This window comes from Gaeumannomyces tritici (assembly GCF_000145635.1).
Source record: "Gaeumannomyces tritici R3-111a-1 unplaced genomic scaffold supercont2.4, whole genome shotgun sequence".
Lineage (NCBI taxonomy): Eukaryota > Fungi > Ascomycota > Sordariomycetes > Magnaporthales > Magnaporthaceae > Gaeumannomyces > Gaeumannomyces tritici.
In genome coordinates, this window is record NW_008804548.1 from 1,389,868 (window position 1) to 1,407,165 (window position 17,298).

Here is a 17,298-nt window from a genome sequence, read left to right on the forward strand (position 1 = left end):
CCGACAGTTTGACGAGGGTTTCGTTGCCATTACACGAGGGACGGCGTGCCTGGTTGCACCTCGGCTGCCTCTTTTGTCTGATTCTATCGTATTTTTAGTTTGTACTATAGAACTTGGGTCAACGAATCTGGGTTGGCTGCGAGTGTTTTATAATACCTGCATTTTGTTTTCCCCCCTGGCCTAGAATCTTCACATTTTCCCTGTTGCCTTTGATGCCGACTGCCATTGTGCATATATCTTGCTGGACTACCGGCAGCAAGTGCGCGAGGGTGCCGGGAGGGCTCACGAGATAGGCGACGGAGCGGATGAGGTTCCCCGCGCGGGTACGTGTACCGAAGGATGCTGGCCGCAAAAGGTTGCTAATACCTTGTGATTATAGACCTGGCTGCGCGAAACCCGGATTCAAATGCCCTGGCCACGTGACAAGGAACCAACGGCGTTTGAAGGTTGGCCATGACAGTCTCGTCCGCGACTTGCTTGCCATGGACGAAACGCTTCAGTCCCTCAAGGCGGGAGCTGTCCCGCAGCCAAGCAGAGGTGCTCTCATCGTCTCCCCATCAACGGGGCTCTCAGTTATTTGCAAGTCCGCGTCTAAAGCACTCAGGCCCCCGCGCTGTTGACGCCAGGCCAAGGCTCTTTTCTCACTTGCTTAAACATAGCGGTTATACTTTGTGGGAATACGCCCGTTACATGGAGGTTATAGGCGTCGGCATCGCCGGCGCCGTTGTTACATCTTACACTTCATACAAGATATGGGAACGGACCCAGCAAACGCCCGTCGAGTGCTACCAAGCAAAGGTTGGCGCTTTCCTCTGGCGTATTTACAAAGGCGACGTGGAAGACGAATAGGGCAGGACATATCTTGATGTGATGGCCATTTCGAAACCTTGGTCGCTTTGGGCATTGCTCTCTCGCCTGAGAGATACCTTTGGCACTATGGATGTCCAAGCAAAAATGAGACAGCGCCTGGGGCCTGGAGCATGGAAGCAGACGCATGGTACTAACTCAGGCTGGTCACCTGTCGCTTACCCTGTGCCTCCCTCCCCTTGCTCAGGTTGAAGCGGCGGCAGCTCAGGTATGGCGCTAAATCCAGACTGGGGGGCAATTTTTTTTCGGGGATGACTATATAGGTTGGTATCATTGATCTCTGCGCCGTTTTGACGGGGATGGAGCACAGAGTACACCAGCAATCGTTAATTAGTAGGGAGATTATTCCTCTAGACATTCCTTTGATGCCGCCAAGCTCAGCAACTTTACACACATGATTTCTAGTAACCCCAAATCGTATTTCCTGTGCGCAAAGGACAAATCCTTCATGAACTGTAGCTCGAAACGTAATACTTCAAAGCGTGTTAGCAGCTTGCCGTCAGCCTCGAGTGCCCAAACAAGGGCAAAAGGGGAACTCCCTCACAGTCAAGACCGAATCCTCGGCGCCCATGTCGTCGGTCTGGGAGACGTAAACGTAGAGGATGAGGGCGTGGTCGTCGGCGAAGCAGGCGATGACGCGGCTGCCGTCGAGGCGACCGACGCTGAGGACGCGGCTGAGGTCCTTGCCGTCGACGCGCACCGAGGCCCACCGGTCGGGCCCGGCCTGCTTAAAGCGGGTGCTGGGGTGGTCCTCGATGGGCACCGACAGCTGGGCCGGGTCCAGCTCCGGGTTCTCGAGCCCGCGCCAGACCGACTCGACGTCGAGCGAGTCGGTGGCAACGCGCAGGCGCAGCGAGCCGTGCATGTTTGCGCTCAGCTCGAGCTTGGGGCTGCCGCCCGAGGCCGCCGCGCCCGAGGACGAGCCCGCGGCGGCGCCGTTGATGCTACCACCGCCGCCGACGGCCACCAGGGGGGCTGCCGCGGACGACGACGCCGAGGCCGTCATGGCCAGGCGGGTGAAGCGGTCGCTGATGGCCTTGAGCTGCATCAGGGGCGGCAGCTGGATGTGCACGTCGGGCTCACGCACCTTGGGCTGCATGATGGTCTCGACCGTGTCCGGGTGCAGAACGCGGACTGGTATGTCGTGGGTGATGACCTTTTCGCGCTCGCGCTTCATGGTCAGCTCAAGCGACTCCTGCATGAATGAGGCGTCGTCGGCGGCGAACGGGTCGTCGCTTGCACCCCCGCCGCCGCCGCCGCGTCCGAAGCCTCCCCCTCCAAAGCCGCCGCCTCCTCCCTGGTTCGCCACATTTGTGGTGGTCCGGATCGTCATGGAGAGGAGCGGGATGCCGTTCTTCTTGGTCAGGCGCAGGTCGGCATCGGTGCTGTTTATGGCGGACTTGAGCGCGCGCTGCAGGGGGCCGAGGGGCAGCTCGAGGTTGATGGTGTTGTTGGCATCGGCCGACTGGATGTTGTAGTTGTCGAAGATGAGGTCCATAGAGATGGTACTAGTTGCGGGCCCAAGTCACCTCTGCAGCGTTAGTTTTCCCGTACCAAGGAACAAAACGTGGTGGCTAGACCATGCCACTCACGCCCACACTTGCGACCCCTGGGCCGGAATGACGGTGAAGCGGGCTGTGTCATCGTCGAGGCGTACCCAGGCGATCTTTTCGAGCGAGTTGAGCGCCGCAGTCAGCTCTAGAGGAGGGCGAGTAGGCTTTGGTCAGCGTCGGGGAGGAGATGTGTGTGATGGCGTAGAAAAGGCCCGGGCAAATGGGCCCGGCGACTTGGCGTACTAGAAAAGGTGCGGATGTTCTTCAGCTCCGTCTTAAAGCGCATCTTGCGAGCGGCGCTGGGCCCGGGGTCGGTCGGATGTGGTTTGATGTCATGGAGAGGCACCTCTTGGGGGTCCGGAGGCTTGGGAGGCTCCTACGTGGTCGAGATTGTCGTTGGAGAAAGCCAGTATGGCGCGTCTGATGCTCTCCAACGCGTCTCGCTGAAGTCTGAAGTGACGTGCATTGGGGATTGGGGAATCGGGTCCAGCTGGCGTGGCGGGGTACAGCACATCCTTGCCTCAGCTCCCCAAGTTGAGGCGGCCCCGCCTCAGCTCCGATGCTCAATTGCCAGCCAAGAACCGTCGGTGGTAAATTCACCATGTCTAGCGAAGCCACGTTGAATAATCCCCGTTTCATCTCGAGTAACCGAATTCGAAGGCAATGCGAAAGGCAGATTGCTTGTTGCAGAAGACGCAAATGCCAAGTCAACTGTGTGCTAGAGACCAACGGCCAACGCCCGACCGAGCCCTGTGCACTGAAGTCTGCCAACGGGGGGTCGGATGGGCCGATTCTTGCGTGAGATCCGATTTAGGAATGTTAAATGGTTTGCCAATCCACAAGGGTTGCGCGTGTGTGTCGTGATATCAATGATGATCTGCCAACGGGTGGGATATCGGGACTACCAAACTGGGAAAGTGTGGCGGGGATGCTGGTGAGGTTGACATACCTCTCCCACCCATCCCTGCACTCTGACGGGCAGGGATACACAGAGCTGAAGATGGCATCGAGTTATAAGTGATGGGAACAAAGACAGGGTTGGACGCAAAATGGGTTCAGCTATGATGTGACAAAACAAATCAGAGTCTAGCGGAAAAAGAACGAGGACACCCAAAATACATTCCTGGCCCTGTTAACAATATGATTCCGTCGTCACCGGCGCCGCCACGCCCGTCGTCAGCGCAGCTTGGTTCTCCTGCCCGGTCGCGACAGGGGTGGCCGTCTCTACCTCCGCCTCCGCCTCCGCCCCCGCCACTACCCCTGCCGTCGTCGCTGCCGGCGAGGCCTCGACCTCGGGTGCCGGCGGCTCGTCCAGCTTCGGCTCCTGCTGCGACCACCAGTCGCGGAAGGCGACGCGCCAATGGTCGTGCTCGCTCTCACCGTAGTACATGGACGGCTGCATGGCCACGATGCGCCTGCCGCGCCGCGACCTCGACAGCGCCAGCTTTAGCGCCGCCGCCGCCAACCGGAGGGCCAGCGGCGGTCTGGCGCGGAGCGAGGCACAGAAGCCACACTGGCCCGAGAGCTTGCGCCCCTGCCAGCGCCACTTCTCCGGCGACGGCGGCGTCGCCGCCGCCGCCGCCGTCACCGTCCCCCGGGGCATCAGGTACTGGTGGTACAGGGAGCGGGACGACAGCAGGGAGGAGGACGCGGCGGCGGCGGAGCTCGGCGGGGGCGTGGGCGCCGCCACCCGCGCCGCGGCCGAGTTCGAGCCGAACCGGTTGGGTGGCGGCTCGAGCAAGGGGAGGACGGGATGGCGGCAGCTGTGGGCCATGGAGAGGCGGCAGATGGGACAGGTCGGGTGGTCGGTTATGGCGAGCCACGTCTTAATGCAGCCGGAGCCGAAGGCGTGGCCGCACGGGAGCGAGGCCCACGTCTCGGTGATGCCGTCGGCCGTGGGCTCGCCTACGGACTCCTGGCAGATAGGGCAGGCTGACGGGCAGGGGTCCTCCTCTGGCGGCGGCTTCTTCTCGACATCTTCAGCGTCGGTCTCTTTTGTTGACGCTTGCGCCTTGGATTTGCTGTCGAGGATGCCTCGTGTTGACCTTCTTATCGCGATCCGCATCATGGATGTGGCCTATCTCTTTGCTGCACAGCTGCCGTTGGTCTTGCCACCAAATGCAGAAAGCTGAACGAGAGGTGGGATTTGTGGTCGGGGCGCGAAAATACCAGCCAAGGGACGGCCTATATGGTGGTGCGGATTGCATACGACGGACGATGAAGGATGGGTCCGTATTGATTGTTGGGTCAGGTGGTGGTGTCCATGTGCATGTGTTATAAGGTCCAAGGAATGGAGGGTGGAGGGTTGGGTGCTGCATCTGGAAGGTGGGCGAAGCGACCGAACTGCAGGCAGCTGTCACAGTTTCCGATAGGACGAGGGGACAGGGAGAGGGGGAGACCTAAGAGGACTGGGAGGGAGAGACAACAAACAGGGCGTATGTGCGTGCTCATTGCGTGTTCCAGCTAAGGCAGGCCCGGTCAAAATCCAACGGGTGGCGAGCAGCGCATCCCACCCGAGCTAGTCGGCGCGCGTTGTTTTTCAGCTCAGCCTTGCCTAAGGTTTGCGCCCAACGCCTGCAGCTGGGTCTAGCTCCTCTGCTAGCCCATGGCGTCGGTAGGACTCGAGAATACCTAGCTCCTGGATCAGATCTCGCCCAACCTGCGTGCGGCTTGGCAAAAGCCGCTTTGTTGCTGTGGCAGAAAACGTCAACTCCCTGCCTCTCTCCGAGCGTTTGGGGCGGCCGTTGTGCAACGCTCGGGGAGCCTGGGTTGTTTTGGGGGGCGAACTAGTCCTGTGCATGAGGCCTTTTTACCTGCGTCGTTGATGAGCCCCGTGGCCTTGGCCCTCAAACCAAGCACGTGCATGCACGTGCACGCACAGGCTGGCAACCTCACCGCTAGATGGTCCTTCTAGGACCGAGAGACTGAACAAGTTCGGGCCGTGAGCCACGTTGCCTCCATCTTGAGACGATGCCAATCAAGGCGGCCCACTGGTTCCATCTAGGCCTGGTCTTCCCCTCGCAATCGCGACACCCAGCCATCGTATCGCCCCAGTTCTGCCGCCCCGGTTGTCCAGCCTTTGGGTTGTCCTCAGTCTGGCCCTTGCGTTGCATACATAAATACCGTAAACACCCACCGCGGCGACATGTTGACGTTAGCATGATTCACCAACAGGGCTAGGCCTTTATCACCCCGGGCTTTCCCACCCTAGGAGCGGCGCAAGTACTTTGCTTCGTCGTGAGGCTGCTACAACTGCCGATCTTTGGGGATACCTTGCCTTGGGAAGCACCGGTCGGCGTGGGAGCTATTGAATTGAAGGCGGCCTCTGGCCACCTCTGTGATCGCCCGACATGTGATTCGGCGCTGACCGTCGGCCTTCTATTGCTGGCGGCCCCGTGGCGAAGCGGTCAAGAGCGTGTAGAGTGTAGAGAAACCATTTGATTAACGGTATAGGCCAAAGCCTACCGACCGCTGCTATCGCTGCTGCTATCGTCTATAAATCCCTGCTCGAGGCTGTCGCTCGCAAGTCGGCGTTAGTACAAGATCTAGTATATGACGCATGCTGACATGACCGTCCTGCTCGGTCTGGCGGGACACTGGAAAGGAAGGGAAGGCGCAACGCACTCTCTGCTTAACCTCGTCGTCTGGTCGGGCCGGTTGCTCCTGCTAGTCAGCTCCGTTCTCCGACCGGTACCGTCGGCCACATTGTTCAACTCCTCGCCGTCTTCCGAGTCAAATCCAGTGTCGGAAGTGTCGTCATCCGCCAGGTCGCCCACGACGACGTGGGCATGGTCCCTCCGCCAGCTCGAGGGGCTTAGGTACTGAGCAATGCGGTCCTGGAGACGCTGGCGCAGCGACGACGTCCGGTCTGTTATCGAGTCCAGCGGGATGTAGTGGCTATAGCGGTTCTGGTATCGTTGCCAGAGCGGGACGGCGACGAAGGAAAGCAACAGGTAGATGACCAGGGCGATGACGGCTGGCACGATCAAGGCCTAGAGGCGAGGTTATGCCCCGCGACGTTAGAGACAGCGCCGAACACGGACGTCGCGGACAAAGCGGGGATGGAAATGGAACGGGAAGCGATGTTGCGCTCCGGATGCGCCCTCTAGCGTACCTTGATCGCGGAGATGGTGGCCCCCATTTTCTAGAGTTTGTGTCTGTCGGTCGAGCAATGGCAGGCTGGCGGTTCTATCGTCGCGTTGCTGCTACGCCAACTCGAGCGGGAGGCATTGACCTGGCCGGTCCACTATCGCCTACGACGGATGGAGCAGGCTATTGTGGCTCCAGTAAATACCGCCCGACACGTATGTGCGTCGGCGACACGTCGCGCCCAGGCAGAGGCCGATTACGAAGGCATGGGAGGAGCTGCGCGCGCCGCAGAGGCTAGCAGATCGGTTCGGTCGGACAATTATTACGACAGGGCGGCCTGGATTGAGACGCTCCGACCTGCCGGCATCAGGTGACTCTGCTGGCAGCTTGAAGAATGGACACAACAATGCGATGGATACTGCCTCACTGCCGGAATACAACCGGACACCACAACGGGATGGAGGTGGCTTTCCGCTGGGTAGCAGTTACACGGGAACCATATTCTAATTTTATTTCTTGTTTGGCCAGAAAGCTGCCCGGTAGTCGTTTGACGGTTGTTTGATGGGAAAACGAAACTAATTTCACATTTAAAGGCCTGTAGGGTCGCATTGTCTCGCTGCTGTTTGACGTGACGATGTTTGTGCAAGCCCATCTCCCATAGCACAGCTGATATTACGCTGGAACCAGCATGGCGACTTGCAATTTTGGACGCCGTCTGCGTCTCCACGATCTCTAGGGAAGGGGCCTAGGGAGGGGGCTCGCGGCGGGCCGTGGTCCGATAGCAGCACAGTCCACCAAAGTCCACCGAAGCCCACCTGCACGCACCGTGACGACGGCCCTGTACTCTGCTCACTCTGTGACCCCTGATGTGTCAAGTGTGGTTTAGAGGTCCCGGGCTAAACCTGTTTCAGAACAACGTGAAGTCGTCCATTTGGCTTCCATGCGGCCACTTTGCGCAATTGCCGGAAGGCTCCTCTCTCTCCCACCCAACCCGGCCGGCAGCAAGGCCAGCGCAGATTTCGGGGTCCTGTCACATTTTTATCTCCCATTTCTCATTCTATTATTGCCCATCGCTCAGTTCCTCCCACCCCTTTTCTCGACACAGTGATTATGCCACAACGGGCAAACGAAACAAGGGCCATCTGGATCGACTGCTTGTTTTTCAAAGCCAGCATCTGGCTCGATTTAGCGCGCACGAGCTAGCTGCATCCGTGACCTCCTTTCGATCCGGGTGGCGCTTAATAAAATCGAGGCCGTGGTGCTTTGGGGGTTCCATAGATTCGGCGGTGCGTCTGGTTGGCTGGCGGGCGGCGACAAAGCCCACACCTGACAGCGACACGCACCTTCTCGATCAAGCAAATCAAGCAATTGGCTGAGCAGCGGGCGGCGTCTGTCACTTCCTGTCTCCCGACTGGCTCACACAAACGGCCTTTTTTGACTCGTTTCGCCCCTCGCCCGGTCTCCCACGCCGCCAATCCATGCCAGACGCGCTCCGCGAGCAGCAGCATTGAGTCCCCCTCGACACAGCGTGCGTTCCCTGGTGCTTTGCGTTGCTTTGCGTTGCTTTGCCCCGATGCGTCGGCCCGAAGAGTCCCTAAACAGGCCCGGTTTATGCAGAACAGCCCGCTCCAGCTCCACCGTCCTACGAACCCTCCACGCACCCATTTCCGCTAGCAGCGAGCGAGCGCAGACGAGGCTGGCCAGATGACATGATGCCATCAGCCCTGCTCCTGAGACACTCATCCAACTGATCCTCCCGAACCGATCCCTGCCACGCCTCTGTCCGCCCTGGCTGCACGCCTCCATTCCGCAGAAGCCACCGCGAGCGAGCGCCCACCAACCTCTGGCCGCGCCGCCCGCCGAGGCCTTCGCCCACGGCTGTTTCAACTCCATCCCGGTAAATCGCCCGCCTCGACGCCGCCATGACTTCAGCCGACAAGAACTCGCGGCAGTCCTCGGGAGGCAAGTCCTTCTTCTCCCGCAGCCGCCACAAGGACAAACGGAACACCAGCGACGACAGCAGCAGCGGCCGCTACCTGGGCGGAGCCGGAGAGTACGAGCCCAGCGTCGCCTCCTCGCGCGCCTCCTCGCGCCACCACCGCGACTCGTCGGTAGTCTCCATCGACTCGCCAGACTCGCCCAGCCTTGGTCTGAATCAGATGGCCGGTGTTATAACCACCATTCCATATGACAACGCCCAGTCCGGCGACCGCCGCTCCCCCATCCCCTCCGAGTATCAGCAAAGGGGCGATCAGATGCCCGGGCGCCGGGACCCTCTGCCGCACCAGCTCAACAAGGCTGGCGTCGACTTCCACCAGTATCCGACATTCGAGCCCTCCTCAAGCAGCATGCAGTATTCCTCCACTGCTTCGCTGCAGCCGGGAGCGCGGGTCGTTCCTGGCTCCAACGTTACCATGGCCTCCACTGGCCGCCAGCCTCAGCTCCAGCAATGGGGAGCTGCACGCGACAGCGGATACACAGCCGGCTCGCACAACTCCAGATACAACTCGTACACCTCCGGAGGAAGAAGTTCAGCCGACCAGTCTAGCCTCTACTCACATGGTAGGAGCGATACACGACCCCTCCCTGCTATTTCAAAGGCCCCGCAAGTTCGCGGGGCAGAGTGTCTCTTGTATTCATGATGATGCCCGGTCCCTCTCCAGTCACTAATCAAGTGGACGCTCTTCAATACAGCACTTCCAAGCGCATCGTCTCAGAGCTCTTACCCGCTAAACTCCCCGCGAGAATCCCACCGGCTCACCAAATTCCCCGCCGGATCGCCGCAGATTGCTCAGAACGGCCACGAGGACTTCAAGCTACTGAGGCCGGACGATGACAACATTATTGAGCAAATGTTCCTCGCCCTCATGCAGAAGCGTGGGTGGCACAACCTACCGGACCAGGCACGCCGCCAGATGGTCGCCTATCCGCCAGACAAAAAATGGACCCTGATCTACCAGGACCGCCTGGCCGAGTGGCAGGGTGAGCAACGGAGGCGGACCACCGCTCGCCCCGGCCAATATCAGAACTTCGACATCACGACATTCTCGGACGAGGAAGGTTCACCGGAATGGTATGTAAGGAAGGTCATGGACAACAGCCTCGACAGCAAAGGCCTCGGTAGTCTCGAGGTCAACCTGAGGACACAGCAGATCGGCTGGGTCAAGCGATTCATCGAATGTCAGGGGCAGGTGGCCTTGACCAACGTCCTCATGAAGATCAACCGCAAGGCTGCCGTCGGCCCCGCCGTCCCCGAAAGCGCCACCAAGGGCGACAAGAACCTCGACCGCGAGTATGATATCGTCAAGTGCCTCAAGGCCTTGATGAACAACAAGTTCGGCGCCGACGATGCGCTCGCCCACCAGAACGTCCTCATTTCCCTGGCTGGCTCCCTAATCTCGCCGCGCCTGAATACGCGGAAGCTCGTGAGCGAGGTCTTGACCTTCTTGTGCCACTGGGCCGAGGGCGAGGGACATGTCAAAGTCATCCAGGCCATGGATGCCGTCAAGAGTCAGCAGGGAGAGAATGGTCGCTTTGACGCATGGATGCGGCTCGTCGAGGTCACGGTCGACGGCCGCGGAAAGATGGGCAGCCTCGTCGGCGCGAGCGACGAAGTCAGGAGCGGCGGCATCGGCATGGAGAACCTGCTTATGGAGTACGCCGTCGCGACGCTCATCCTCGTCAACATGTTGATTGGTGCCCCTGAGAAGGATCTCCAGCTACGGGTGCACATCCGCGCGCAGTTCACGGCGTGCGGGCTCAAGCGCATCCTGAGCAAGATGGAGGGTTTCCAGTACGACCTCATCGACAAGCAGATCGAGCACTTCCACAACAATGAGGCTATCGACTTTGAGGACATGCTCGATCGGGAGAACAGCAGCATGAAGGACAGCATGGAGGGCGAGGTTAAGGACCTGAGCGACCCCGTGCAGATTACCGACTACATCCAGACCAGGATCCAGGGAACCAAGACGCATGACTACTTCGTCTCGGCTCTCCAGCATCTGCTGGTGATCCGGCAGGCGGACGGCGAGGAGCGTCTACGCATGTTCCAGTTGGTAGACTCCATGCTCAGCTACGTGGCCATGGACCGGAGGCTTCCGGACATGGACTTGAAGCAGAGTCTGAACTTCACAGTCCAGAGCCTGCTGGACAAGCTCCACACCGATTCCGAGGCTCGCCAGGCCCAGGACGAGTCCCTCGAGGCCCGGCAGATAGCGGATGCCGCCATGGCCGAGAGGGATGAGATGAAGGCCCAGCTCGAGCTCGGCGCCGACGGCTTGGTTGCCAAGCTACAGAAGCAGCTCGACGAACAGGCCAGGTTTATCGAGGCCCAGAAGCGGCAGGCGGACAGCCTCAAGTCGGAGCTGGATAGTTTGCAGACCATCCGTGCTAAAGAGGCCCAGAGATACGAGCTGGAGACGCGCGAGCTGTACCTCATGCTCAGGGATGCACAGGATGTTGCCTCATCCAACGCCATCAAGAGTGCGAAGATGGGCGAGGATGACCCGGCACAGGCACAGGGCATTCTGGACCGCGATCGACTCATGGAGCGTTTGCAGATGCAGCTCGAGCGCCAGAAGACTCAGTACAAACTCGAAGGACGGGTGTGGGGCGAGGCTACTGGCCCTTCGGACAAGCTACGGGCACTCAGAGAGGAGATGGACGGTGTCGGTGGCGGCGAGGGCGATCTTGTCGCCATGGGCAATATCCCTGCGGGGGGAAGAGATCTCACCAACAGCATGCTGGGCAGCGTCAAGCGCAGCACCAAGCTGTCTCGCAAGCCGATCAACTCTCGGGGCGAGTCCATGGCGGGAGAAGACGAAATCCTGGAGGAGGACGAGGAAGAGGATGACGAGGGCGTCGTGTACGAGAAGCCGCGCATTGTCGAACTCAGGAGGCCAGTGGTGGATCCCAAGCAGCAAGCTGGCCTGATGAACGAGATCGTTGGCAAGATCAAGAGATACGACGGCAGCGACTCGGAGGGAGATGAAGAGGGAGTCGCCACGGGCCCATCACACCCCAGCCTAGAAACGCAGTCTCCGATGGACCAGGATCCCCCCAAGACCCCCAAGATCCAGGTCACTGCTGCCCCCGGAGAAGGAACAGGAACCGGTGCCTCGGGAGGTGCCCCACCGCCGCCGCCGCCGCCGCCGCCTCCGCCCCCTCTACCTGGCCAACTCCCTGGTGTTCCGCCTCCGCCGGGTCAGTCCGGAGCTCCCCCTCCACCGCCGCCGCCGCCACCGCCTCCCATGCCTGGGCAGCTTCCTGGTGCTCCTCCGCCACCGCCGCCACCTCCGCCACCACCTATGCCTGGCGTAAAGGGCATGCCACCCCCGCCGCCGCCGCCGCCGCCGCCGCCCGGCCCCGGTGCCATGGCAGGCCACTTTTTGGCCAAAAAAGCAGGATTCCCAGCAGGCCCTTCCCTCGGCCTGCCAGTGGTCCGGCCCAAGAAGAAGCTCAAGGCTTTCCACTGGGACAAGGTGGATGCGCCATCGACAACGCACTGGGCTGCACACGGGGCCTCGGCGGAGGAGCGGGAGGAGAAGTACATGGAGCTCAGCCGCAAGGGCATCTTGGACGAGGTCGAGAAGCTATTCATGGCCAAAGAGACGAAACTTATCGGAAAGGGGAGCTCGCAAAAGGAGGAGAAGAAGCAGGTCATCTCGGGCGACCTGCGCAAGACCTACGGTAAGTGCGACAGCCCTTATCGAGGCCCTGACACCAGGCCCCTCGATGTTATGACCCTATATAATCCTCATGCCCAAACTAATACCCCGTGCCACGACAGAAATCGCATTTGCCAAGTTTTCGCAGTACTCGGTCGACAAGATTGTGCAAATCATCATCCACTGCGACCCCGAAGTGCTCGACAACCCCGTCGTTATGGACTTTTTGCAAAGAGAAGACCTGTGCAGCATACCCGAGAGTGTGCGCAAGGGCATGGCGCCGTACAGCAAGGACTGGACCGGGCCCAAGGCGCTGGAGGAGACGCGCGACCAGGACCCGAACGAGCTCACCCGGCAGGACCAGATCTTCCTGCAGACCGCGTTCGAGCTCAACCACTACTGGCCGAGCAGGATGCGGGCGCTGGCGCTGACGAGGAGCTTCGAGACGGACTACGAAGAGATCTCGGAGAAGATCCGGATGGTGGTGGCGGCATCCGAGTCCCTGAGGGACTCGGTGTCGCTGATGAATGTGCTGGGCCTGATCCTGGATATTGGAAACTACATGAACGACGCCAACAAGCAGGCGCGGGGCTTCAAGCTAAGCTCGCTCGCGCGGCTGGGCATGGTCAAGGACGAGAAGAACGAGTCGACGCTGGCAGACCTGGTGGAGCGCATCGTGCGGCAGCAGTACCCCGAGTGGGAAACCTTCTCGGGCGACATCGCTGGGGTGCTGGCGGTGCAGAAGATCAACATCGAGCATCTGCAGCAGGACGCCAAGAAGTACGTGGACAACATCCGCAACGTGCAGTCGTCGCTCGACTCGGGCAAGCTGTCGGACCCAACCAAGTTCCACCCGCAGGACCGCGTCTCGCAGGTGGTGCAGCGCTGCATGAAGGACGCGCGGCGCAAGGCGGAGCAGATGGCTCTGTACCTCGAGGAGATGATACGGACGTACAACGACATAATGGTTTTCTACGGCGAGGACCCTGCCGACGAGAACGCGCGGCGCGACTTCTTCTCCAAGCTCTCATCCTTTATCCAGGAGTGGAAGAAGTCGCGCGAGAAGAACGTGCAACTGGAGGAGACGCGCCGCAGGAACGAGGCGAGCATGAAGCGCAAGCACGCGCAGCTCAAGCCGTCGACGTCGAGCACGGGCGAGGGCACGCTGCCGAGCCCAACCAGCGCGGGGGCCATGGACAGCTTGTTGGAGAAGCTCCGGGCGGCAGCGCCGGCGACGCGGGACCAGCGCGACCGACGTCGGCGTGCACGGCTCAAGGACCGACACCAGGTGCGGGTGGCGTCGGGGCAGAAGATCCCGGACCTCAACGAGATACCCGAGGTGGAGGCGGACCTGCAGACAGGACGGAGCGCAGGGTCGGCGTACGGCACAGACTCGGATGGGAACCTGCTCAGCCCGGACCTGCCGTCAACCCGGGACGCGGCCGCGGTGGGGGCCGGGTCGCTCAACTCGCCAGGGACGGGCGACGAGAGCGACGTGGCGGCGCGTGCGGCCCTGATGCTCCAGGGGATGCGGGACGGGACCGAAGGCGGGCCCGAGGACGCAGAGAGGCGCGAGAGCATGCGGCGCATGCGGCGGCAGACAGCCGAGGAGGAACGGCGGGCGCGCCGGCAGAGGAGGGAAAAGACACAGTCGACCCAGGGCGACGGCATCAACGAGACCGAGGACGACGCGCCCACGCCAAGGCCGGCCGATGCGGGAGAAGGCGCCGGCGCAGCAGATGCAGAAGCGGCAGGAGCGGCACCGCTAGAAGCAGCTTCATGACGACGAGGATTCATATGAAGGACGACCGCATATCTTGTTCCAATATACACAAGAGGAGTGGGGCTACAACACGGACGGCGCCGAGGGGAGGCAAAGAGGGGGAAGGATGTATACGATTTGGTATCCTGTCACGGCTGCCGAAACGAAGCCTCAAGTGAGATGGGCAGCGGCGGAGTTTGCATGTCTTCTTTTCTCTATCTCTTAGTGTCGGGAGCATCGCATTACATCCAAGCCCAAGCATATCCGTACGTAATGTTTATAAACTACTACCCAAGAGGCGACAAGAGGCATGAAGGTGTGCTTTCAGGTTGGCGCGCGCATATAAAGTGCGCCTTTTTCATGTTTCCTATACAGCCTAGATTGTTAGATCTCGAGCCGACGGGCTGGCAGGCTCGGGCAAGAGTTTTTCCGTCTCGTCCTTGGTCTTCTCACACAAGGTTAGGGGAAGCCCTCGATGTTGCTCCCCCACCCCCACACCAACCCTCCTTTTCCCACCGCTCTCCACATCTTTCTGCTATTCCCCGACCCCCAACATGAGCGATTTAGCCGGGGAGCCCTCGAGGGGCCAACCCCGAAGATCTGGGATACAGCCAGCTCGGGGGGCCCTGCGAGTTGGGGGATGCGTAACCCCTCCGCGCGGAGAAGATGTGGGGCCACTTTTGTCGGTTCATCACGTAGATGGGAGGATAATATGGAACCGGCGAAGGGGAGGGAGAGTCAAGCGATGGATGATGGGAGGAGGGTTGCTGTGTCCCTTGTATTTGAACAAATAACCTAGTACCCTAGCCGCTTACCTGCCACCTTACCTACCTACCCTAATCCCACATCTCGGGTTCTCCTTTCGAGCAGCGTGGGGACATCGCGCCGAGGCAGGCACAACTGGAATAACCCCCCTCTTCCCAACCATCAAAAGCCAGCCACCTTACCATGACGGCGGATCCCAAGACGGGTCTGGTCCTGGGCTACGACGGCGCGCACCCCTTCAGCCGCGTGGACCTGTCGTCGGGCTCGCGGGCCTCGGTGCAGGAGCTGCTGCGGGCGCTGCTGGACCCGCTCGAGCCCTTCTTCTCGCCGGCGCGGGCGCGCGTGCGCTGCCCAGGCGCCACGGCCGTACGCTTCGACCAGACGGCCAGCGAGGTCGAGGGCCTGTGCCGCCCGCTCTGGGGGCTCGCGTGCCTGCTGGCCGGCGGCGGGGACTACGACCGGACCAGGCTCTGGGTCGAGGGCGTCAAGGCCGGCACGGACCCGGAGAACAAGGAGTTCTGGGGATACCCGAGGGACAATGACCAGCGGATGGTGGAGATGTGCCCGTTAGGTAGGGACGGATGGATTGATGGCGGTGGTGTTTTCATTTGTTGGGTAGGATGATGTTTCTGAAAGTGTGCTGACTGAGAGGAACAAAAAAAGGGTTTGCGCTCGCCGTCGCCCCCGTCTTCTGGGACTCCATGTCAGCAAAGGAGAAGGAGAACATGGAGACGTGGCTGGGCAACTCTATCAACGAGAAGAAGTATGCGCTGCCCGCACCATATATAATATAACCCATCCTCTCTCCCTTCCACGCTGACCGGGAGCACCCACCAAAAAAAAAGCATGCCCAACACCAACTGGCTCTGGTTCCGCGTCTTCGCCAACCTGGGCCTCAAGAAGAACGGCGGGCGCTTCTCGCAGGACCGGCTCGACAGCGACATCCGGCACCTCGACACCTTCTACCGCGGCGGCGGCTGGTCCAACGACGGGCCCGAGGGCATCCACCAGATGGACTACTACTCGTCCAGCTTCGCCATCCACTTTTTGCAGCTGCTGTACGCCAAGCTGGCGGGAGACGAGGACCCGGAGCGCGCGGCCGAGTTCAGGCGGCGCGCGCGCGTCGCGTCCCTGGACCTGATCCACTACTACGACGCCGAGGGCCGCGCCATCCCCTTTGGCCGCAGCGTCGGCTACCGCTTCGCCATGGTGTCCTTCTGGGGCGCGCTCGCCTACGCAGACGTCGACCTGCCCGAGCCCCTGACGTGGGGCATGGTCAAGGGCGTGGTGCTGCGCCACCTGCGCTGGTGGCAGACGCAGCCCGACATCTGGAGCCCCAGCGGCACCCTGACCATCGGGTACTCGTACCCGAACATGTATGTAAGTGCGCTTCTTGTCGTGTCCCTCTGTTTCTTGCCGCCTAGCCCGACTAGATAGACCGAGATCTCTAACACATTTGTCTCTCCCACAACAGATGGCCGAGAACTACAACAGCCCTGGAAGCCCGGTAAGTAAAACCTCTGGCTTTTGTCAAACCCCCCACACCCACACCTACCAGTGCCTTGGATCTCTAACTTCCCGATCCAGTACTGGGCCTGCCTGGCCTTCATCTGCCTCGCCGTGCCCGAGACCCACCCCTTCTGGACGTCCGAGGAGGAGCCGTACCCGCAGGACCTCCTGCCCAAGGTCAAGGCGCTCGAGTATCCAGGCCACATCATGAGCTACCTGGGCGGGCACCGCATGCTCCTCTCGTCGGGCCAGGCCTGCAGCTACCCGATGAAGGGTACGCACGCAAAGTACGGCGGCTTCTGCTACAGCAGCGCCTACGGCTACTCCGTCCCTCCCGGCCTCTTCACGCTCGAGCAGTACGCCCTGGCCGGGCAGCTGGGCCTCTCGGACGACGGCGGCGAGTTCTGGAAGGCGCGCCGCAAGTCCGAGTACGCAGCCGTCGAGCAGCGCGGCGGCGGCGACGGCGACGACGACGACGGGGGCCCCGTACTGGTCTCGGTCTGGAAGCCCTTCCCGGACGTGACGGTGCGCACGACGCTGGTGCCGCCGACCGAGGCGGCGCCCAACTGGCACCTGCGCGCGCACTGCATCGACGCCGCCGGGCGCGAGGTCATGACGGCCGACGGGTCCTTCGCCGTCCGCAACGAGCGCGCAGCCGACGGCCGCCTGATGGCCGACTACGACGCCGCAACGTGCGAGGGGACCTTCCCGCGCCTGATCGGCAACTACGACGTCGGCACCCCCGCCGGGTGGGCATCGGGCGCCGAGGGCGCCTTTGCGGTCTCGCCCGTCGCCGGCGCCGTGGGCATCCGGGCCGTCGAGGGCGCCGGGAGGGCCGGGGTCGAGGACCGGAGGGCCATGATCGTCAACGCGGACCCAAACTCGAACCTGGTCGAGAGCCGGTCCGCCATCCCGACGCTGCAGCACACGATCCGCAAGGGCGCCAAGGTCTGGTACGTCTCGGCCGTCTACGCCAAGCCCGCCGGCGCGGGCGTCGCGCCCGAGTCGTACCTCGACGGCTGGGACAAGCCGCCGCAGCTGCCCGCGTGGCTCAAGGCCGAGATGGGTATCTGAGGGGGACTAG

General features: G+C 61.4%; 7 protein-coding genes across 7 annotated transcripts; 4 read left to right on the forward strand and 3 right to left on the reverse strand.

The window, feature by feature from the left end:
• Positions 1-606: 606 nt before the first annotated feature.
• Positions 607-849, forward strand: GGTG_07900 (hypothetical protein; the record flags this gene model as incomplete). Its single annotated transcript, XM_009225731.1, has 1 exon — positions 607-849. The coding sequence occupies exon 1, from the start codon at positions 691-693 to the stop codon at positions 847-849; it is 159 nt and encodes a 52-aa protein (XP_009223995.1). The 5' UTR covers positions 607-690.
• A 207-nt stretch (positions 850-1,056) lies between these two features.
• GGTG_07901 (checkpoint protein hus1) lies at positions 1,057-3,552 on the reverse strand. Its single transcript, XM_009225732.1, has 4 exons — positions 2,664-3,552; positions 2,460-2,565; positions 1,412-2,375; positions 1,057-1,340 (listed from the first exon to the last, which is right to left on the reverse strand). The coding sequence occupies exons 1-4, from the start codon at positions 2,704-2,706 to the stop codon at positions 1,314-1,316; spliced, it is 1,140 nt and encodes a 379-aa protein (XP_009223996.1). The 5' UTR covers positions 2,707-3,552; the 3' UTR covers positions 1,057-1,313.
• Positions 3,553-4,488, reverse strand: GGTG_07902 (hypothetical protein; the record flags this gene model as incomplete). The annotated part of the gene is made up of 1 exon (XM_009225733.1): positions 3,553-4,488. One exon carries the CDS (start codon positions 4,486-4,488, stop codon positions 3,553-3,555), a length of 936 nt encoding a protein of 311 aa, XP_009223997.1.
• Positions 4,489-5,854: 1,366 nt separating this feature from the next.
• Positions 5,855-6,918, reverse strand: GGTG_07903 (hypothetical protein). The gene is made up of 3 exons (XM_009225734.1): positions 6,535-6,918; positions 6,045-6,412; positions 5,855-5,933 (listed from the first exon to the last, which is right to left on the reverse strand). Exons 1-3 carry the CDS (start codon positions 6,559-6,561, stop codon positions 5,882-5,884), a joined length of 447 nt encoding a protein of 148 aa, XP_009223998.1. The 5' UTR covers positions 6,562-6,918; the 3' UTR covers positions 5,855-5,881.
• Positions 6,683-7,045, forward strand: GGTG_07904 (hypothetical protein; the record flags this gene model as incomplete). Its single annotated transcript, XM_009225735.1, has 1 exon — positions 6,683-7,045. One exon carries the CDS (start codon positions 6,683-6,685, stop codon positions 6,881-6,883), a length of 201 nt encoding a protein of 66 aa, XP_009223999.1. The 3' UTR covers positions 6,884-7,045.
• A 1,386-nt stretch (positions 7,046-8,431) lies between these two features.
• Positions 8,432-13,961, forward strand: GGTG_07905 (hypothetical protein; the record flags this gene model as incomplete). Its single annotated transcript, XM_009225736.1, has 3 exons — positions 8,432-9,071; positions 9,204-12,200; positions 12,301-13,961. 3 exons carry the CDS (start codon positions 8,432-8,434, stop codon positions 13,959-13,961), a joined length of 5,298 nt encoding a protein of 1,765 aa, XP_009224000.1.
• Positions 13,962-14,888: 927 nt separating this feature from the next.
• Positions 14,889-17,288, forward strand: GGTG_07906 (hypothetical protein; the record flags this gene model as incomplete). Its single annotated transcript, XM_009225737.1, has 5 exons — positions 14,889-15,276; positions 15,369-15,468; positions 15,551-16,085; positions 16,180-16,212; positions 16,293-17,288. 5 exons carry the CDS (start codon positions 14,889-14,891, stop codon positions 17,286-17,288), a joined length of 2,052 nt encoding a protein of 683 aa, XP_009224001.1.
• Positions 17,289-17,298: the final 10 nt, after the last annotated feature.

Coding starts and splice junctions, on each gene's coding strand:
- GGTG_07903 (XM_009225734.1), bottom strand. CDS start 6,561: ATGGGGGCCACCATCTCCGCGATCAAG. Junction 6,413..6,534: donor CCACCATCTCCGCGATCAAG/GTACGCTAGAGG, acceptor CCTCGCCTCTAG/GCCTTGATCGTGCCAGCCGT. Junction 5,934..6,044: donor ACGACGAGGTTAAGCAGAGA/GTGCGTTGCGCC, acceptor TGCGAGCGACAG/CCTCGAGCAGGGATTTATAG.
- GGTG_07901 (XM_009225732.1), bottom strand. CDS start 2,706: ATGCGCTTTAAGACGGAGCTGAAGAACATCCGCACCTTTTCTA. Junction 2,566..2,663: donor GAACATCCGCACCTTTTCTA/GTACGCCAAGTC, acceptor GCCCTCCTCTAG/AGCTGACTGCGGCGCTCAAC. Junction 1,341..1,411: donor CCGAGGATTCGGTCTTGACT/GTGAGGGAGTTC, acceptor CACGCTTTGAAG/TATTACGTTTCGAGCTACAG.